We start from the raw sequence: 23,536 nt of genomic DNA, 5'->3' as shown, positions 1-23,536 counted from the left end.
GAATTGAGGGTTGGAGGGACCCATCCTGTTAGCATGACCTGGAGAATGCTGTCCAGCCTGCATTTTCAACTGCGAAGGAAAGGGACCGAAGTGAGCCTTCAAGGACCGCGTTTTTGGTGAGTCTACATATTAATTACTGTTTTACAACAGATTTAGCAATTATGAAAACAGATTTAATTTCTAAGTTTGTCAATTTTTTTAATTTATTGTACTGTATATTTTGACTTATTTTATTTTGGCTACCGGTTTCAGAGCTGTATAAGGGGCACAGTCAGTCAGAGTTAACAATTATTCAGCTGAAAATATTATAAATAAAAAAATGTGTAATTTTAGAATGGAACTATCTTTTATAAATAATGGAACAGCCCTGTGACATCTTTTGTATTGTTTTTCAGTGGCAGCTCGCCAGTTTGACCAGAAATTGATAGAGCTGCCGTACAGGGACACAGATGTGATAGGAGAGCCGGAGTTGCAAGACCAATAAAGGAAAAAAAGCTAAGAGGGAAAATCATTTAAGTTACATAAGTTATTCAGGAAATTATTTTATGTTCCATAAATGTGTAAAACATAATAATGTTACAATGTGTAAATATAGTAATTTAGAATTATTTGTCTGAAAACTTAATAAATTACTGAATGAATAATGGACTTTTTATTTTGTCAGCCGCTAATAAATTTGTGTGTATTTTGTTGTAATATGTTAGGATTGGTCCAAACGTGTATTTTCACAAGTTTGGCTTGTTGCTTGGTTAACTATAATTTTTGCCTCTAACCATAACCGCATTAAAGTCAGGGGACAGATCTGTCTATATCAGTGGCGGGCCGTCTGGCCTAAACATGATCTGAAAATAAATTAAATTGTAATTTATTTCAGATTATTATTAAAAAATGTTATTGTTTATTTTTCATAAATATGTATTCAATTATTCCTCATAGTCTTTTCTCTTCATTTCATAGCTTTTCTCTTGCTTGCGCAAGTTGCGCACTTCTTCCAGGATTGTAGGTTCATGTTAGTCAATCATGTCTGTCAGGTGTTGCCAGAAGAAATCTACCTAAGGCCTTCAGTCGTTTCAGAGGTGGCCCTTGTCCATTGAAATCAACGGCATCCGAAGGATTGTGTTAACCAATCAGTTTCGAGTTAGTGACACAACGTCAGCGCTTTGGAAGCTACTCTTCTCACAGCATTTGTGATGCTGAACACGATGATTGGATAGCCCTGAGACAAGTCACATGGAGCGAAAACGTTAATTTGGGTTAATTTCGCTGTTTGTTTTTCAACACACAATGGCAGAAATGCTTGATCTGGTCGCGAATATACTTACAAAGCCATTTTCAAGAAAAGCTGGACGTTGTTAAGAAAGTTACACTAACTCCGGTCGAGTCTTTCGCAAGCTTCAAAGGATTTATCCGCCACATTTCCTCCATGAATTTTCTAAATAATGTTGCAATTTATGAGATCCATAGTTGTGTGTGTGTGTGTGTTTCGATTTAGTGTGTGTGTGTTTGTCGCTGATGCGTGTGTGTGTGTTTTGGGGGGGTGGGGGGGGCGCAATTCAGTGTCTGTGTGGCTGCAGTGCGTTGATGTCTGAGTGTAAGTAAGTAAGTAAGTAAGTAATTTTTATTTGTAGGAACATGATCTGGAGCTTGTAATCCATGCGTTTGTTTCTTCTCGTCTGGACTATTGTAACAGTTTTTGTTCATGTCTTAACAAGAAGGAGCTGTCTCGTCTGCAGTTGATTCAGAACTCTGCAGCGAGAATTCTGACTCGCTCAAGTAGAAGAACTCACATTTCTCCGATCCTTAAAACTCTTCACTGGCTTCCATTTTCTTTCAGGATCAACTTTAAAATTCTGGTTCTTACTTTCAGAGCTATTCATGGTCAGGCTCCTCCTTACATCACTGATCTGATCCAGCCTTACACCCCAGCTCGGGCTCTGAGGTCTGTGGATCAGAATCTACTTATGGTTCCACGCACACGGCTCAGGAATCAGTCATTTTTATTTGTATAGCGCTTTTCCAGACCAGGGTCACAAAGCGCTTAAACTATCAAAACAATATTCAATAAGGTATATATTTTAAAGATCAAGATAAAACTGATAACACAACAGGAGTTCCAGAAAATCAAGGAAAAGCCTGAACAAATAAAATAAAATGTGCATCCAATAATAATAAAACAGCTGATGGTCAAAGAGTATAGATTTAGATGATGCATTTATAAAGGTGACTTTAACTGATAAAGATATGAGGATGAGAGTCTAAAAACAGAAGCTCATCTCCAGGTGTCGCATCTGCGGCTCGTTTTCTAAAAACACCTTCACTGTGTGTTTTGGAGCTGAAAAGGTGTGTGTCACGTGTTCCTGTGTCTCCAGCTGGGAGCCAAACTCCCGCCCACCTCCAACTCAAACGAGAGCATCCGGTGGTCTCGAGCCCCTCGCCTTTTTTGATTGACGTGTCTCTCGCGCAATCACAGCACGACTCGCTCCTCCCGCTCGTCCAATCACAGCAGGCCCTCCGCAGCCGTCCACAGGAAGCACCGTCGGTTGAATGGCCGCTAAAAACCGCTGGTAAACGTGTTTATGATGCGGACCCGCGACCCCTCCTCCTGGACGTCTGGACCGAGCGAGCCGCGGGGGGCGAACGGGACCCCGGGACGGACCTGAGGGAGAGAGAGAAACACGCGCGCGCTCCCGCCGCCTCGGCCGCAGTGGATCCGTGGAGAACCAGGATCACGAGTGGACCCGCGAGGACATCATCACTGGTGACCGTCAGCAGTGGACCTCACCCGGGGGCGTCATCTCGCTCACCCGTCGACCTGTCTGGGGCTCGTTTGGTGAGATCTGCCCTCCTCCAGTCCACGCCTTGGTCAGTACAGGTGCGCCAGGACTTGAGGGGACAGTATCAACCCGGGTCGGGTTCCGACCCATCACACCCGTCCCCACGTGACGCTGTGATTGATTCAGGTCTCCATGGATGCTGGATAATTGGGCCCAATGATGTAGAAGCTAAACCCACCTGGAATTGAGAAGTTCCCCCGAGGCTCCCAACATCCCAGGGGGTCCTGCCCCCCCCCCATTCACTCTCAATCCCTCATGGATCCACGTCACAAGGTCGTCGGAGCGGGGTCCCCCCCCCCACCCCCAGGATTTCAACAACAACTCCCCCTGACGCGTTGACTCCGCTCCATCATGTCCAGGTCCAACAGCGTCAGCCCGCCAGGCGTCGGGGCTCCGGGTCTGAGGGGAGGGACCACCACCGAGCTCAGATCCGCGTGGGGAGAGGCTGGGTCTGTGGCGAACGGACGCCCGTACTCCAGGAGACTCACTCGCACCCGCAGCCGCTGGAGGGAGGAGGAGGAGGATGATCTGGACCGCCGGCCGCCCGGGAGAACCTCCACCGTCAGCAGGGTCAGCTTCAGGTCCCGGTCCGCTTGGCAGGAGCATGGTGAGGACAACCACCTCCGCGGGTCTCCTCGGCGTCCTCCGGGCGAGGTGAGAGCCAGATCCGTGGAGCTGGGTCTGGAGGAGCGACGGACGAAGAGGACCCCGACCCACGACGAGGTCATGCCCGAAGTGGACTTCTCTCTGGTGAGCTGCTGCAGCAGCGTCATGAACATCTTCAGGTCCAAGAAGTTCCGCTCGGAGAACTTGGAGCGACTGTACCAGCGGTACTTCTTCAGGCTCAACCAGAGCAGCCTGACCATGCTGATGGGGGTGCTGGTGCTGGTCTTCTCGGTCATGCTGATCTTCCACTGCTCCGGCGGGGGAACCGGACCCAGCGTGACCTTCATAGTGGTCTTCTCCTGCGCCATCACCAGCCTCCTGGTCCTCATGGTGGTCTGCAACAGGAACGGCTTCCACCAGGACCACATGTGGATCGCGTGCTACGGGGTCATCCTGGTGGTGCTGGTGGTCCAGGTGATCGGAGTTCTGCTGGTGCGGCCCAGGAGCGCCTCGGACGGGATCTGGTGGACCGTGTTCTTCATCCACGTCATCTACACGCTGCTGCCCGTCAGGATGCGCGCGGCGGTGGTCACTGGAGTTATTCTGTCCGCCATCCATGTGGTGGTGTCCTGGGTCCTGAACGAGGAGGACCGCTTTCTGTGGAAGCAGGTATGTGGATCACTGTCTGGGAGACCAATGTGCCCTGAGATCTGGAGACCCCTGCGTCGTTTTCTGGGATTAGTTTAAGTTAAAATGGTGAAATAATGTATAAGTTTTGGCACAATAACATTTAGTTTTACTGCAAAAACACATTTTTTGAATTATTTTAAATTTCATAAAATATGGGATAAATATAAAGTTTAATAAACTTTGTATCAGTATCAAAATTAGTTAAATAAGTGATAATTATTATTATTTTTAAATGATGAGCTTGGTATGGAAAAAAAGCAGCAAGTTGAGGATTATTGAATTGTCATCATTAATTGTTTTGTTAGCCCAATTTTCTTTTCAACCACATTATTGCGCTTGACTCCTTTAAGAAGCATCTTAAGACGTTTCTATTTGTTCAGGCTTTTCCTTGATTTTTCTGGAACTCCTGTTGTGTTATCAGTTTTATCTTGACCTTTATAGTATATACTTTGTTGAATATTGTTTTGATTGTTTCAGCGCTTTGTGACCCTGGTCTGGAAAAGCACTATACAAATAAAAATTACTTACTTACTTACATTAAACAACATCACTCTGCTTGTGCACGAATCCCTCATTGTCCTCATGATAAGCTACAAAAATACAGATTGCATATCTAAGATATAAGATGTGTTTATGGTTTTAGATGGCTTTAATCAAGTTTTTAATGAATTCCTTTAGAGGCGGTGGAGGCATAATCGTAGTGCACACAAACTCAAAGAAACAAATTCAAATCATAAGTCTCATTACTCGATAATTATGTACAACACGCAACATTTCTTGTCAGGTAAATTAGGATGTTATTAAAATCTATTGTTTAAATGAGGGGTTTAACGCTGCAAATCTCTGCTCTAAGTTGGTAATTAATAATGTGCTTACTGTCCAGGCTTGGGAAATAGAGTTAATGTGCTGCTGTTACTTCTGTGTTCCTCATAAAATCTAAATGCCTCCAGTGGTATTTTTATGGCCTGAATATTTTTTATAAACATTCCTTCCGAGCTCTTGGGTTTCATCAGTTATAATGTTTCCCACCTAAATTGGTTTTCAAGCTTTGTTTAATTGGTTTTTGTTTGCTGACAGCTCAGCATTATTAACCTTGCCTGTCTTAATTGTTTCCTTCTCCATATTTGCCTTGTTAGTTAAATTTAAAAAATACTTTTTTAACTTTAATTTCCTTTGCTTGTTGTTTAGGGACCAACTAAATCATATGATGTCTTCTAAATGCATCTTCTGTTGAAGTCCCGGGCTTCGACCCTTGTCCTGTCTTCTTGAAAAGGTCTTGTGGTTACATTTTTGGAATCGTACAGCTGGGAGGCAGAGTAGAACCGTGTGACGATAGATGTTAGTTTCCCTTTAATACAATGGTTCCCATTGATGTCCCAGACGTTTGTCTATGTGGAGTTGATATGCTTCTCTCAAGAGGCTTGATCTAAATACTTAAGTAATGTATGTTATCACTTTTCAACATCTGAGACGGAAGTGGGTTTTTAATTTTTGTAGTTATTTTTGTAAAACTTTTCAAAATTATATATTGTCAGTGGGAATGAGTTTGGAAAACGCATTGAGCAAGCTGCATTGTGAATTCAATGGGTGAGTTGAGACTGCAGCCTGGAGACAAGTCGTCATGCAATGGGTTCTTGTTTATAGGGCCTCAAGTATGAGAGCGATGAAGTTCTGAACGAGTTGAGGCAACAGTTGTCTTCATCAGTGGAGGCCGTCGCTAAAATGGAAAAGCATTTGTGATAAAATATTGGTAAATGAAGAGAGGGCCCCTTTGACGGAGATCACAGCACATAGGATTGCTCTAAAATATGAGGACAACATGCACATGTTTTGGGGTGAAACTGACAATAAAACAACACAATAGTTCAGTATTTATCGTAGAATGATTAACAACGATGACAAGCATTAAGGACCATGTTGTCAACCACTGAGCGTGGGTGTAAGGCTGGATCAGATCCCTGATGTAAGGAGGAGCCTGACCATGAATAGCTGTGAAAGTAAGAAACAGAATTTTAAAGTTGATCCTAAAAGAAACTGGAGTTTTAGGGATCAGGGAAATGCGAGTTCTTCTACTAGAGCGAGTCAGAATTCTCGCTGCAGAGTTTTGTATTAACTGCAGGCGAGACAGCTCCTTCTGGTTTAGACACCAACATAAACTGTTACAATAGTCTAAACGAGAAGACACAAACGCATGGATTATAAGCTCTAAATTGTGTTGTGACACCATTTTCCTAACTTTAAAGATGTTCTCAGTTGAGGGAAACAGTTTCTGGTCAGTTTTCTGCAGTGTTGTTCTAGAGACATGTCTTTGTCAAATTCAACACCCAGGTTTCTCAGGCTCAGTTTGACAGACTGACCTAAGTCACCCAAGTACTGACTCAACCCTGGAACCTTATCATCAGGCGCAATAACCAGAGTTTCAGTTTTAATGAAATCTGATAAAGCTCTGGTTTTATACCGCTTTGCTTCCATTTTCCTTTTTGCAATTATTTTGGCTTCTAACTCACCCGCCATGACTGTCTAACATCTTTAATAGCTTTAATCCAACAGTCACAGATATACATTATGATTTGATCAAACTTCAGTCACAAGGTGGAGTTTTGGTTGGTTGAATAATGATCAGGCGATCAAACTGTGGCCATTTATTTGAGGCAACCACCCTCTTCAGTCGAGTCAAAGTCGAGTCAAGTCAACCCTCAAGTCAAACCCACTTGTTATTATGCAATCCCAAGGTTTTTTGGATGGGATGAATTGGAAATCTATCCAAATAGGAGATGGTCGCTGATGCATATGTGTTTTCTGTGTTTTCAATTCACAATTTACCAAAATAATTTCTCCACAGGATCATTAAAATTCTAGCTATCCATCCAAGTATCTAATCATTAAATAATCCATCTTATACAGCTATGTTGATATAAGGAGGCTTTCTGTGTTTTGCTGGGGTAGTACTAGATACATTCTCTTACTCTTTTAACTAAAGATCGAATCTATAATTGTTGTTACATCCACAGCAGTAATGTTGTTATTTGTATTAATAATGCCGTCCGTCTACTTTCTTCATTTTTTGTGAAAATGAGCATGATTCTTAAAATGACACAATGATGTTGAATACTATTGCAGGCTTTTTCTTTATTATATTGGGGCTGCTGCTTTGTCACTGTGTTGTCACTTTCCTTTCAATCATTTTTAATTGTGTACTTTTTTTGTCCAAGCGCTTTGTGACCATGGTCTGTGAAAGTCGCTCTACAAATATAAATTACTTACTTGCTTAATATGTCATACAGAAAGACTACCAAGTTAGTAATGGTTGCTGTTGCATATGTGTTTACTGTAAATTACAATTTACCAAAAGAATATTCAACATTTTAAAACGGATAAGTCAGGAGAGTTGGGTTTTCACATTAGTTCCTCTCAACTGTAAAGAAGTAAAGTACAGGTACGAGATTAAATCATGGTTTAAATGAAAACCGAACACAAACTCCTCAATTGTGTCATACTCTTGTTAAACTCAGAGGAAAGATTTACATCAAGGCAAGCTATAAATAGTTGTGTGCAAACAAGAGACATTCTTCTATCTTGTGTAGTCAGAACATTATCATCGCTTCATTAAAAGGAAATTTTAAAATTTTAATTTTATTTTGACTACTCAAACATTACTCAGCAGACAAACACAGTTACAGTACATCTAGTTTCTACACCAAAAGTAGGACAGGTTTTTTTTTTAATTTGTTGGGATTCTGTAAACTTGTCATCAACTTGATGTTTTCGCCAAAGGAGTTTCTTAGAAAACACACCATAAATGAGATGCATGATAAGCACGTGTCATTGCATAATTCAAGTTTAGAACGGTGAGGTTTTTAAATTTGTTTTACCGTCTATTGCAACAGGTTTGAAAATATGTTGCATGGATTATTTTTAAAAGTCAACAATATGGACATGGTAAATTAAGTCAATATGGGTTTTCAGCAAGTTCACACTAATTTAGCAAATCTGGTTAAAACTGGCAACAACTGTTAAGAACTCTTCACACACTCTAAAAAAGCGTGTTGGAATATAATTTATTTTCATATTTAATATGCACAACATGTCTGGCCAACACTGATCAACTGTCTCCACCACCTGGATACATTTCCTACACTTTAATTGTGACAAAAGAGAGGCAGAGAAACAAATCTGACAATCAGCTCTGGCATTTCTGTCGTGCTAGATAAATTCAATGTTTCTGATTATAATTGAGTCATATAGTGACATTTCAAATTCAAAGTTGTAATCAGTCTGTCACATGTCATACGCTGTGTGAGATGGTATTCATATTTTCCACAACAATAGAAATAATGGTCCTAATTCTTTTGTGAATCACAACAGTTATCTTACACTTATACCGCAGTTTGAATAACATAATATAATGGAAGCACACTGAGCGACAATGATTATGTTCATGTCAATCGTGTGTATGTTGATCATCATGCTAGAGGGTTAAGACCTCAACTATGGATTTACTGAGTAGTTAAACCTGAGACAATATAGGGTTTTTCCCAAACCAAAGCCTAGATTTTTGATTGGGTGGTAGATTTGTTTCATAATTTCAACTGTCTTGATCTTTATGAGAATATCTCCAACCCCTTTAAAAAAAGAACCTCTAATTCATTCGGATAAGCAGAGCACTCTGTCCATCTGCTACTTTTACTGTCTTCACCTGTAGTTATGAACTAAAAGGTCAAACGACTCCAGAGAGTGTTTTTGTTAAGAGATAGAAAGAGAAGCTCTGTCACCTGTGAGCTACTCGGAACATCAAGTGAGATTCCAAGTTGTTACAATACCTGCTGTTCTCCACCCAGCAAAGTGTTACAGTCATGCTCAAGGTGGAGGAGGCAATGGTGCCGACCGAGGAGACCCTGGTGAGATTGTTGCTCACTGCTGGCCTGGGAATGCCCTTGTATTGGGTAGTTTTTCTTGTATATCTGCTTCCTCTTACTCACCTCTGCACAGTGCACGGTGATCGATTGATCAAGAGGATTGATGGGTGATGGTACTTCTTAGTTCTTAGCACTAGTAAGTTAGATGGTAATGTGATGCAAGTCTCAAGATATGTTAGTTCAAGGGAAAATATTAGATTCATAATGACAGTTATTTTGTTGTTTATTTGTTTCTATTTGAATTGATTTAATACATACAGATGATCAACATAAAAGAGAAGAAAATTGTATTATACAGCGATACGGGTGCAGTGTTCTGCTAAATGTTACCGTCCTGCTCCCACACTAGAGAAAAAGTTTAATTATTCTTCTGAACATCTATTTGTGTTCTCTGCTAAAGCATCTTATTTGATGCGATGATGGGAGTGTGTGGGAACGAGCTGCTGTATTTATTTTTCTTTCCTCATCACACTGTTGTTTTTTAGCAAATCCCTCCTCGCGTGTTTATAAAGGACTGGGTCTGACCGGGAGTTTGACAACTGCTGTTTGTGCAAAACCCTGAACACGAATTCTTGTCTCACACGTTGATGCATTCTCCAATGGTACTGTGTTTGTTGGAGTTTAGTTGCATCATGGCAGGTTCTGCTCATACTGGTTCTGCTAAAATAATTTATCTGAGAGGGTAGTAGAGAACGAAAATCAATAAAAATGTTGATTTGGCTTTAATTTATAGCACTATTTAAAGATGTGCTGGAGCTGTTGTTAGTCCACCTTTCTTTAGTTAAAGATCTTAACACATCCTATTGTCACTAGAACACTGAACACGGTCAATACAAGCAATAGATCAACAGTTGTTTGAACATTTCAGCACTTCCATGCCGTCTTCTGGCCGTATCCTTCTTTGGTCCTATTAATGTCACATTTGACCTTTTTAAAGAGCACCTTGACCAAATGAGCTTAAAAGGACAAATAAAAAAAGTCAAATAAATTTTAACAATGAAAAAAAGCTTATAAAACAATAATAAAAAGTACACAGTCATTCAATATATAAAGACCAACATATGCAGTAACGCACAACAAGGGGAAATGATTTTCTGAAGTAGAAAAGTATAACTGAAGGCAAAAAGATAGAAAGATGGCAAGAGATAAACTTTGTTTCATATAAAAGGGTGAGTATATAGAGTAGAATATTGTGAAGTACAGTCAGTTAAAAATATGTGTCATAAATACATGAGCAAAAAACTTCATGAGGTAAAGATAAGTTGAAAAATGGCAACAATGAAGTACAAAAAGACAATTAAATGAACTATACAGCTCATGGTATACATTTTTTCTTTGATTCTATCTTGCCCTCCTACACAGTGCTTAATATCTATGTCCCACTTCAATAAATCTGCAAACCTCAGTAATTGCAACGAGTTAGATTGCATTAAATAATAAGCAGCTTCTCGGCCGAATAATAAGACTAATTTTAAAACTCTATTCATGTATTATGTACATGTTCTGGTAAATCTAATCCATCCTTCCACAGAGACTACTTCTCTAATGATTCAGACATCCATTAATCGAAACGTTTCTTTGCCACCCAGTTAAACCATTTGGCACGCAAATGTCACAATTCCAAGGTTACACTTAAAACTAATTGGTCAATTGAAATGACCGACAAACTTGATTATTAAAATTCCTTATTACATTTTATTAATATTTACCATATATCTGGGAGCTCCACAGTTGAGCCTTTAACACCAAAACCCCACATCACTAGAACTTTGCACCAAGATACATTCTCCACGTTATTTTAAGTTAATGTAAGTTTTTAAAACGTACAGTTGCCTTACAGCGATTAGGAAAGACCACCCTGACAAGGTGATGGCACAAAACTAGCCACAGCATTACAGCCATCTGCCATTTAAATCCCCCCCTCCCACCACTCTGCTGAGATGATGTTTGTCAGGCCTCAGGGAAACTGCAGGTTCTGAATTTTATATTATTTTATTAAAAACCAAAATATATATAGCTTTGACTTTACCTTGGATTCAAGCCTGGGTCTTAATAGAGACAGGTGATTCTGTTTGATAAACACCCAATGTCACTATAATGTCAGGATTAATGACAATAGGATTCAATATGTAAATGTAATATGTAAATGAGGAAAACATGTATTCAAATTACTATATTAATTTATTTTTAACTTCGGGTCTTGTCTAAAGACATGGATGGCCCTAGTTTCCCCTGATATTTATTGCAAAGGGAACACTAAAAGGTGGATGGAATAACATGTTCTGTACATCTGGACACATTCGACAAGATGTAAAAAGTACTTAATCACGTCAAGTCCCCTTCACATCAAATTGTAGGTAACATCGAGTTAACCTTTCATGAACATCCTTTTCAACCCTGAATAAATCTTGTCTGTAGTTAAATTCGGAGCAGACGTGTTATCAGTATATTTAGGGCCTTTTTCTGTAAGAATCAGATTTAAACACTATTCAGTTTTGTGAGGACAGTCCACCTAACACCACCATCTACCAATGCAAAGCATTGAACCGACTAAGAACTCCACAATCAGAAGACCTAAAATGGCAATTTTGAGATGCATGTAGCCCTAGGGTGCAGTAATAATTGAACAATTGCCACTATCTGCATAACACATTCATTACCAGCTGCTTCCATGGCAACACTTAACTGAGCGGTTAAATACAGCATCCTTGTTGCACAATGTGCACTGTTTATTATGTGAGCAGACGTAAAAGAGCCACACTGTTTTGTTCTTGTGCAAAAACATATGTCGTCGTTGTTGTCTAGGGAAGTTTTTTCCTCCGTTGAGCAGTATTTAGCTGTTGGTTCACTGCTTTTCTGGTATGTAGAATGCTGTACCTAGGTAGGTGGGCAGACTAGTTAGTGAAAAATGACACAGTCAATTAGAGATGATGGATATTTCTGCCTGGAAATGGTCAAAATGGGCAAACATAATGAGTCACAATACATTTGTAAAGTAGATTTAATTTCTGCTGTGGGTTGCATGATAACAAACAGAATTGGTTTTAATTTTCATTATACATTTCTGTGTGTTTTGTCCTTCACAAAGTAAACATTACTGTCACTAAAAAAGATATTGCCTTATGCTTACCTTGAAACTGCTGCATCAAAAAACAAAATCCTCATGTCTGAATCAGGCAATATTGCAATCAGACTCTTACTCTACTGTAAAAGAGTATGTTGAATATAAAGACACAAGACACATTGAGTTTTAATACCCCTGGCCTACAGTAAATGATAAGCAGGTCAGATATTTTAACGTCATCCTCTTATGTGACATTTTCAGGTGGATCTGAGGGAAATTAGAAAGTTAAAATGTTCATCCCTATAATAAAAGATGTTCATCTATTATGTTTTGATCTCAAGAGAAAATCACTAGCACACAAAGCATTAATGTCAAACACACATCACACCCATCCAACCAAACACAAAAAAGTTTAGGATTGTGCAGCACAATAGTCAGAAAGTGTCATAAGAAGTTGAATAAAGGAATAATTTTTATTTGGCCACAGGTTCTTGGGTAGCCCAGCCTCATTGATGCTCATGGGATGCAAAGGCTGACTGCTGTGGTCAGGTCAAACAGACAAGCTACTGTTGCTCAAATCTCTGAAAGGTTGATTTTGGTCTTGAAATCATGGTTTCTGATAAGATGGAGTTTCCCCACTGTGTGTGTTGCTGGGACACTGCAGATCATTCAGTGAACCCTCAGGCCTCCTTTCTCTGGTTTAACCTTTTTTTTCCCCTGTGTAAATGACAGGAACACCATACAATATTTAGTGGTTTGTGGAACTCGTAGATCACACAAACATTATCTGTCTTTCTGTTTATGGCCATGCAGTGTAATTCTATATTAAGCTGAAGCTGGTCGCCTTTGGGATCTTCTGAATTCTGCCATGTTCTATTTTAGCTGTATTGATTGTTTGGTTGGAGTCTCATGCTTCATAGAACAAGGCTCTTCTCACTGCAATCATGTGCTCTGGACTGTAGTGCTCCTCGTGGGTAGAAAATTAATTTTGTAGACTTGTACATGGAGTAGGCACATGTCAATACATTTCTAAAACATAATTTTTGTTTTTTGCTCCCCTTGTTGAAATAAAGTTAACATTTTTTTCGTTGGTTTGTAGACCAGAGCACATTCCTAGGTGTTGTTGCACAGTGCTACATGTTTAGATGGTAAATGATACGAGTGATGGTAAATCTAATGACTTATATCTCCTACAACTCTTGTGTTTTTATGGCCTTTTCGCATCTTTTTCACTTGAGCCATCGTTCACATTTAGTGTACAGTGGGATTGTAATTGTTTATATTGTTAATGGGGCAATGAGGCATTATTTTTGGGATATTTTGTATAATAATAATTAATAATAATCAATGGATCAGAGCGGGTCATTCACATTGGTGGAGCCAATAAGAACAGATCCATGTCTTAATAGCTGCTATTCAGCTGATAGAAGACTAGGACTCCAAGCTCTAGCTTCCATATTAAATACAAGTGGCAATTCAAAAATGATTGTCACATGTTCATATCCTCATCCAGTAAAGGATAAAAGATTCAAGCTATACATTTTCATTCTAAATTGCACTGTTGGTAGTTTACTTTTGTTGACTTATTGTCTGGGTGCCCTTAAACTGCTCCCTGGGGAAAAATTAAGATTTTTTGAATGGGTTGAATAGAAAAAATTATCACACTTTCAAATCCTTGTGAAAACATGGACTAGGGTACATGGTGTACATATCCTTCCTTGAGGTTTTCAAAGCCTTGAACCAACCCTTACCTTAGTATCTCTCTTCTTCCACATGTGTACCGTATTGGTATTGGTAGTGTAATTTGTGCTAATAGTGCTTTCAATTGATTAAACGTTCGTATTGAGATTTTATCTTTTTTCCCCATTTAAACCTGAGAAAAGTCCTTATCTTGAGGTTTTTTTCATAAATTTAAATGAGGGATTATAGCAGATTCATTAGATTGATATAGAAGAAAAACGTCTTCACAAAGTAATGTATTGTTTTGAAGAGATTCGGTTTTAGTCATTTACATTCTGCATTATTTTAGACTAGTCTAAATCATTAGAAAATAAAACTATAAATAGTTTACAGGTCTATACATAGTGCTATTGCTCAGGTGTCTTTGACCTCAACTTCGTCCAAATTGACACTTAAAAACATCCAAATACCTGAGTCAGCCTACTGCCTACACTGGAAGCACTCGCAATATTTACCCGTAGTACTTTCTGTGTAGCATGTTGGCCTGTAAGATTCTGCTACAAACAAGCTTAAATATAGACTTGTTTAATTATTTTCCGGAAGAATTCATCTGGTTGAGGCTTAAATACAAGATGGACATTTCAGACCAGCACCATGGAGGTGTGTTTGGATGTTTTTGAGTGTGTAATTATGGAAGAAGATGAAGACACCTCATTGAGATACTTTGTTACTAAGTATTATTGACAGTTAATTTATGATTCAGATTTGAATTGCATGGAAGAGATTTGATCTGAAATGCATATATATGTATAATCAGTAAAGCTGATCTGAAGTGATGAAGTGACATTAGTCACGCAGCCAGATTGTATGTTATATAAACCTTTAACAGTATCACTGAAACTGAGGTTCTATTTTAACGGTGTTAAGCCGTTATATTTGAAATATCAATCGAGTTTCTGTTACTTGATGAGTCCTGTATTTGTTTGTGTGGACAAAAATCCCTTGAGTTCTGCAACATCGCTTTTTCATCCTTTGATAATGTACTCAGGGACTTGTTTCACATCCTGACTGATCCTTTAAGAGAAATATGGTATTGATTTTTCCCCTGGCAAGTCCTAGGGGTTTGACGTGAAAGTACAGACTGAGACCTGATTATTGCCTGGATTTATTTGCCATAATGACAGAAAGTAACAGAACGGTCGGAGGCTGCTAAATTGCATGCTGCTGATAGATCTGGACAAGTAGATGTTTCCCTACAGGCTCTATTCTTGTAATGAATGACTCACAGATTTAATGAAAACTGTATTTTCTGTTAACCTGTAATACCATTACAAAAAGTCCAGAATATCATTGCATTATAATCCAAACAAAACAATTGACATTTTGCTTTAATCAGTTATATTGATTTCATTGACTTCTATTCTCTTGTCTCTTGTTTTTAAGCGCGACTTGTATTACCTAGGTTAAAAATAAACAAACAACAAAACTATTATTATTAATTTTAATTATTTTTATTAAAGGGCAACTCATTTGTAGATTTAGGTGTCTCTTAAATTGATCTTGCACCTCTATTGTACTTTGTATGTGTCTGTACAAAACTCACTTTTCATCAGATGATGTGATTGTTCGGGTGTAACCCTTATTATGTTCTTCTATCTGTGTGACCACCAGGTAAACAATCATTTGTGTGTTTCTGTTTAAAAAAAGTGTTTCCACTAATTAAACTGGTAACACAATCACATTACATTAAAACATAGCCTTTACTTTTTATACTTTACATGTCAATGACGGCTTCTTGCAGTCTTGGCTAATATGTAAGTGTTAATCATTTTTTTGGTTAAGTAATTCCTCTGAAGTTTGTTGTATGATGTCATTAAGTGTTCCCTGCTACAGTGTTTTGAAACTCAAGCTCAGGCCATGTGCAGTGCATTGTCTGCTGTCCCGCTCAGAACATCTGCTCCACACTGCTTTGACACAGCACTTGTTAAAAATAGAGCAGAGCAGTGGAGCGTAGACTCTCTTCTGGGACACTTGAGAAACATCCAGGAGCACATCTGCACCATTCACACACTTTTTCTTGTACGAGTGGCTAGGTTGAACTCTGGGGACGCTGGGTGAAGCTGCGACGGCACAGTCTGTGAGAACACTCTTGTGCCAGCAGTTATGTCTGGACATACAGAAATGGATGGGGTTGGGGAAAAGGCTTTTCATCGTGAGAATCATAAAACCAGTGCCATCGAAGAGCTAATAATGTTCAACTCGACTATTTCTACCTCTTTTCTGACCGTTTTTTTTGTTATTAGAAATCTTTCCATATTTAGTAAAAGAAATACATTAACCAATTTCTGTTGATATGGTTGCATGTTTCTAATTAGTAATAAAGTACTAAAAAAGTGGAAATATATACTGTATCTTTTTCCATTAAATTCACTCAGGTTCAGATATCTATCCAAAAATCATATTTCAACCACAACATATAAAACAAGTAAAAATCATTCATTCATCAATCACTCGTATGATTTATGATTCATGTTGCATAAAACAAAAGATTTCTTCACTCATTTTTTATTGATTTTTCACATATTTTGCAATAACATCTACATTAGACAAACAAGAACAATAACTAAGTGAAGATTAAATAAAATAAAAATAAAAAAATAAAACATAAATCCACATTTGTATTATTTTGATATTTTGGTAGCTGTGCACCCCATTGTTTAAAAATTGTAAAAGATTTACAGATTTCTTAAAACTTTAACTGATAGATTGATTTTAGTATCTCTTTAATAGATCTTGGAGCTCTATTCTACTCATCGGTATGGGTTTCTTTGTAAAAAACTCTGTTTTCATTTAAATATTTACATTAGAAAATGCCCACTGTACACTGAAAACCCTTCCATTTTCTGGATATTAATTCTTGTTTACCATAACCTCACCCACTCTGCTGTGATTGTTCAAACATTGAGGTTTGTCACACGGCGTCATCAATCCGGGAAGTCTCTCGTGACCTCAAAATTGTGACTCAAAGATGAGTAACTTATTATCATGATTTTTATCTTTACTGGGAAGAACCAGTTCATCCATGGACAGTAGTGGATAATGAATGGGACAAAAGGAGGAAGAAGTGTGGCAGCTGGGGAGGGATGGGGATTGTCTAGAGATGCTAGAAGCAGCAGACAGATGTGGGCCTCTTAACACGATGTGGATAAATGATGAAAGTGCTCATCAAAATAAATGTGATTTCCGATGTTTCCAGACTATTGTAAAGCACTTTAGACCATTAGAGAGAATTAAATTGGGTATGATTTGTTCAAATATGTTTCCAGAATGATGGGATCAGAAACATGTCACATGATTGTCCAGTTGTGTAAAAAGAAGTTTTGCTTCAAATGTCACCAGGAAGTACACCCATAGAAGACAAAAGTGAGTCATTAAATAACCGCTCTCTTGTCAGTGTGTCGGTTTGAGCCCTTGCTCTCTCCAGAAAGCGTTGCTCAAGAGCAGCAGGCTGCGGTGCACAGTGTGCTTGCATGCAGTTCCAGAGTGATCCTCACAGGCTGCCATTGTGAAGGTGGCACGGATAGTCCACTGGGCCCATTATGTGCCATTATGCTAATTGCGCAAAGTATGTCCATTATTACCAGAAAAAAAGAGAATCTATTGTGCTGACTCCAGGTCAGCCGGGGAAAGAGAGAGTAATGTGCTCTTCTGATTTGGAGGTGACTCACCGCCGAAGTGAAAGCTGCTTATATATGGAATAATCCCTGAGAAGTCCTGCTGAGGCTCCAAGAGACAAACTGATGCACCAACAGATCTCCGCTCGGCTACAGCGCTCGCTCTTCCTCCCACAGCTTCCTCCATGTTTCTATAGTGATGTGTGAGCGACAGTAGCCTGCTGCACGCTGATGGCACCACAGAATAATATGGGGCACTGATCCCTCTCGTAGACCCCAACAAGTCAACAGAATTGTTCCATCAGTTTGCATTACACTGAAGGATTTATCAGATTGTTGAACAACTTTGTTTAATTCATCTTGCTTGAATAATATTCCAGGAGTTCTTGCTACCCCTTGTCTAAACAAGCGTCCACACGTGGACAGGAGCTTTCACAGCTATTTTAGTGGAGATCCGAGGTCTCTCAGAGAGTCCAGTGGAACAAAGTCTGCACTCGGTTTTTATGGGGTTTTTCTTCAAGCCTTAAGCCACAATCTCTGATATCTTGGTGGTCTACAATAGCTGTCGTCTGGCAAGTAATTTTAACGTCCTATCTATTTATTCATCAACCATTTCCTTTTCTTGTTTAAGTACATCAGGATTACTTTCTTTTTAAACACACCCTTTTTAACTCAAACAAATAGTCTTGGAAACTTGTTAATACTACACAGAAACCTCTCAAGGATTGCGGATATGTCCACTTTTTATCGCACTGTGTGTCTTATATCTTGTTATTGAGTGAGGAGTGTAACAGCATTTTCCTGACAGCCATCAGTCAATGTGTACTTACCAGGAAGTAGGAGTCTGAGTGGATATTGTCTTTACTCTTCAATTAATCCTAATATTGTCCATGTATTTTTTTTAAACAATTAGTCTCTGTATAATTTTTGACATTCCTAATCTCCCCCTTAAACACTGGCTATTGCCACTCTTTTGCCAACTATCCGGACCTTGAGTTTGACACGTGAATAAAGACCAAAAACACCCAGGTGCATCGTATCAGAGCACCCCTTGAATACTGTATATATTTGAAAAGTCTGTCAAATTAAAGTTATACGTCTGTCCATTAATGTCTTCATGTCTCATTGGATGTGATTCATCAGACTCATTGTCTAAACATTAAACTCAGCCCCTCTCACAGGGTGTTTCAAACAAAGACTCTTTGTTTTTGCCTGCACTTGTCAGTTTACATGTGCTCCTCAGCCATCAACATCATTCATATGTTAATGTCTACTGTGTTCTGTACCGGCTCACAGCTGACCGTTGCGTGGACGTACAACAGTTTCCAAGTGAGAAACGATCCGTTGTCCAGGAGTATTTGTTCTCACCACAGAGGGAGACGTGTCTCTGAGTCTGTTTATCTTTTCTTATTTAGAGGAGTCTAGCTGGACGCAGCTAAAAGTGGCTCAGTAATTACAGATGTCTTCTGCTTTGAGGTTATCATTATTTTGTGGCTGCTTGTCAAAAGTCCTCAGATGTCTCTTCCAGAGATGCTTCCCACATGTGCGACGATGGCAGGGCAGAGAAGCGAAGCGAGGCAGGGTGTGATAAGACTCCCCTTCTCTGCACCTGTCCTTATAAGGTCTCAGTTTGAACCTCTGCTTTTGCAGACTGTAAGGCTGAATAATTCACCGGCTAACAGGTCCACACTAGCTGTCTATCATCCACGAGGATTAATGCTTAATTCCAATCATTTTCTAAAAGGCCAGTTATCCGTGAAAACAGTTGCGAGCTCCACAAGCACGTCAGTTTGATTCATTTCACACTTTTTTCTTTAGCTTCGTCTCTTTCCTGTGCACACATGCTGTACTAAAAACATATTTTTACACTTCTTTTTTACACAAATCAGGAAAACCTGAAAAATTGGACCTTGACAAATTAATGAAATTATTTTTTTCATATTTATTAATTACTTAATTTACTGTACGATTTCGTAATGCATTTGGGATTTTTTTATGTTATGATATTTAAAAACTGAAAAATAATTAATATTTTGTTTCTGGGTCAAGGTGAACGACCTCCGTCACTGCATATGTATTTCTGAACGCCAGGAAGGTTGTTCACCTTGACCCAGAGACAACACAAGGCTTAAGAAAGATATTTAGGCACACACTCGGATAAACATCATTCTATACTTTTTAAACATATTTAAGAACAAACAAACATGTTGAAGATGAAGAAGAAGTGTATTCTTAAAACTCCTTTATGTGTATATGGACCATACAAAGAAAACCATAACTGTAGTAATTATAATAACAATAATAATAATATTTTTAAGGGAGCTTTCGAGTTATCTTAGGGGGAGGCTCACTGAGACCCCTGGTCTCATATAGTGTTGAATGATGTCAAGATTTGTTGGATGATTTGGGCTTTCTCTTGGGTTTAACCTTTTTTTCTGGTGTTGATAATACAGAGAATTTCTTTTGCTGGGTTTGCAGAAGGATATAATATGGCACCACGGGCTACTGTCAGGTTTACTAAGGTGTTCTGATCATAATAAAGAGATAATTTTTCTGGAGATTTAAAGTCGGTTCTTTTGTGTATATTTGGCCGAAATATATTTTTGAAAACAAGAGCACATGTTCCTGCACTCCATGTTATTCCAGCAGTGTACGCGGTGGTATGAATGGTATGTTGGTATTTTATCTCTCAAGGATTTACTTTTAGACTTTCCTTCCTCTCTCACACATATCTGGTGTTTATTATATAAAGATCCTGGTTTGACTCAGCTTAAACATCTGCTAGGACAGCCAGGATTTATCACCCTTCCTCCATTTGACGATTGAGCCAGGTAAAATGAGATTGAAATTGATATATTGTGATATTGAGATGTACAGATAAACTTTATTTTCAAAGATCTAGCTGAACTACCCAGGTGGCCTTGTAATGTTTTCTTCTGACTTTGAGCATACATTCAAGTGTTTGTTTGAATTGATTTACAGTTAAAGATCTAAAATATGTTTCTCATAATGTGACATTTTTGGCATGGGAGGTGTTGACCTGACCTGCACGGACCTTGTGTGTATTTTCCTAGGGATTGACTGTGGACAAAGTCACCTGCCACGTGGGAGAAAAACGTTATTATTTAACAACTTAATGTTGTCATCTAAAATAAAATCATGTTGATTTAATATATATTACTGTTCAGGGTTTTCTATTCTCTGTCTGCAGAGTGCACCTTAGCAACACCTGAAACAAATGCCAATAATTGACTTAATATACATTTCATTCATCCATTTGTACCACTTTTTCTATAATCAACGTCTAGTTTTGCCCTTGTCGATGATGTATAAACCATGTTTCCATGGAGCTTCTCCCACCATTAGCATTCTGTTGCACCATGTGTTTGCAGGTGTTCATCTTTATTCATTCCGCCAGAGAGTCCATGTCCACTTGCATGTATTCAGGAGAAATGTAACATGAGACTGGTGCATCAACCTTGACCGGTTAACTATTTCAACTTCTTTACTTCTTTGTGAATGGTCATTTGGCTGGTTTGGATGGTTTTACACGTGCACTCCATCACAGATACCACTGGTTGGTTTTGGCTCATTCTAAATCTCAAGTGTGTCATATTCTGATAAACAACCATTTATAGTCATTAGTCTTGTTTTAAGAGTGAAATCATTGCTGAGGTTGTTTTGAGCAAATAAAACCACTACCAGCTTACAAGGGAAATATCAGCCGCTGTCGTATAAAGCCAAAGAAGAAGTGACAGTAATTTCGATAAAATAAAAAATTCACCTATATACAGATAAAGAGACTAAACAAGAAAATATGATTTAATTTACTAGTTTCATTACGAGGTAAGGAACACCAGATTTTAGTGTGAGATGTTAACATCAAAGCTTCACGTCCCTTATGGCCAGACTGAAAAATGCAAAATCTATATTTACAGGAATCTCTAGTAACTCTTTTGATCTGGGAGATGAAAAATTAAAAGGGCCATCTCTTCTGTTTGTCAGTGGTCTTTCTTCTTCAAAGGTATGACTCATAGGATGACCTTTTCATATCCAACAGATCTAAATGGTTTCACGCAAAGGTACTGAAATATTCCGTACCAAAGACCAACCTGCTAATGCTTCTCTCTTCTTTGTCTGTGAGTGGAGCTTATGTGAAAGACTCTTTCCCCCAGATAGTTACGTCGATCCGGTTGGTTATTCTTAACTCACCAGGCTCATTATTACATGAAATAACATTTTCAAAGAGCTGAATCATTTTGAGTCTTTTGTTGTTTCCAAATTCTGTTTTATGACTGTCTTGAATAACTTTTTTTTTTTTTTTTTACCAATGCATAATATCGCACACGCAAGGCAGACGTCATGCGTCTTATCTTGCTCACACGGCAGCAAACTGTAAACTTTCATAATTTTGAATTAAAAAGACAAAACTCCTGATCCGATTGCTCAGTGGCCCCAAGTTGGGACCATTCGAAAGCTGTTGCAGAAAGGCAACTTTCTCAAATGAAGCAATGTTGAATGATGTCGTGTTGTCGAAAATGTGCTGAGTTTTTAGCTCTTCTGTGAGTTCAGGTTTAATTTTGTGTTTACACCTCTTATCCTTCCTGGACCATTGCAACTAACCTTTATTAGCTCATTTGTTAACAACAACCTGTTTAAGCATGGACATGTTACTGCTAAACTGAATACTATTTATGTATAACACATACTATATAATTGTTTTAGTTGGTGTAATTTAGGAAAATGCTTGGAGATTGCTGACTAAAAAGTTCAGTAAAATGTACTTCTTGTGATTAGGTTGTTCACAGTGTAATGATGTACACATTGGGTAACATCATGTAACAAAGTACAACAAAACGTTGAACTATTCACCTACATTACTGTCCTCTCTGATATAAAGATACATATTTCATGTGTTGAATTTTGTTTATAAAGCTGTTTACAAATTACATTTAGTTTAACTTACTCTAATATCCACCAAGTCTTTTTCACTCTTAATAGAATTGTTATTTAATCCATTATGATTCTATTCAAGCTCTGTACCATGAATTCTTTAATAGAACTAGCAAACCAAAAATAAATCAGAACAGATGCTTATTGAAGAATTGCGGGATGCAACTCTAGAATTGGAGTTAAAAATATTGAGTAAATTTCTTGATGTTAAGAATTTTATTGATGATTAGAGCTCAATGACACTTTTTTTTAAATTAAAATTAAAATTAATTAAATTGAAGATGAAACCGAAAAAATGGATGAAGAGCATTTCAGGCTTGTAAATATGTTGAATACATCTCTGGGAAGCAGTTAGGAACGTTGTAGAGGGATAGTTAAGCAAAGTCTAGCCTGATGGAATTCTTATCTGGGATCTAGTGTGTCCTACTTCCCCATGATTTGCAAATGGGATTTCATATTTTCATTCATATTTAGTGATTATAATGGCTTTACCTTTGAACATTTTAAAAAGGCGACTGACCTGGGCCTCTTGCTGTACTTGTTAAATTTGAATTCAGGGAACTTTTTACTGTGAATTACAATTATTGTTTCAAGGGAGTTGTTTTATTGGTTTAATTGTATGCTTTGTCCTTTTTAGCTTTTGCTTTTTCCATAGGGGTGGTTTTTCCTTAAATTAATCAGTTGGTGGTCCTATTAAAGTTTAATAAATGCTAATCCAATTTAAAAAAAAAAACGTAATGGTCTCTTAACCATCTTGTTGAACTTTTCTAGTGTGTAAAATCTCCTATGTATGATGCCATGGCAAATATTCTTAATGTGGGCATTCACAAAAGTCTCTTGTATCCGTTTTATCTAAAAAACTTAATTCATGATTGTGTCTTCAATTCTCTTAATAAATTCATTCTCTCAGTCCGAGCCTATCCTGTGTGATACTGGGGGAGTTACTATGTTTTGTCTGGGAACCAGGAAAAAAATAAATAAATGTCTTACTTGCTGTTAAAAATATAAATCTGCACTCACAGAATTGTGGGAAATCCCTCGGACGAGTCCGTCTCAAGAGATTTAGGCAGCGGTTGAAAAGCCCGTACAGATGTCACAGGAGAAATGGGTAGAACACTG

The 23,536-nt window shown here is 38.4% G+C and overlaps 1 protein-coding gene across 2 annotated transcripts in view; it reads left to right on the top strand.

Annotated features, from left to right (window-relative positions):
* Window positions 1-2,535: 2,535 nt before the first annotated feature.
* Window positions 2,536-23,536, top strand: part of adcy5 (adenylate cyclase 5) — a 55,905-nt gene continuing 34,904 nt past the window's right edge. For both annotated transcript variants that reach the window (XM_087803507.1, XM_087803506.1), the window contains exon 1: window positions 2,536-4,109. In XM_087803507.1, the coding sequence (XP_087659633.1) occupies window positions 3,186-4,109 (924 nt within the window). In that variant the 5' untranslated portion in view covers window positions 2,536-3,185. The remainder of the gene's footprint in view (window positions 4,110-23,536) is intronic.

The sequence above is a fragment of the Callionymus lyra genome, chromosome 12 (assembly GCF_982586985.1).
Source record: "Callionymus lyra chromosome 12, fCalLyr1.hap1.1, whole genome shotgun sequence".
Classification (NCBI taxonomy): Eukaryota; Metazoa; Chordata; class Actinopteri; order Syngnathiformes; family Callionymidae; genus Callionymus; species Callionymus lyra.
The sequence above is the reverse complement of the archived record's forward strand: the minus strand, read 5'-3'. Positions and strand labels throughout refer to the sequence as shown.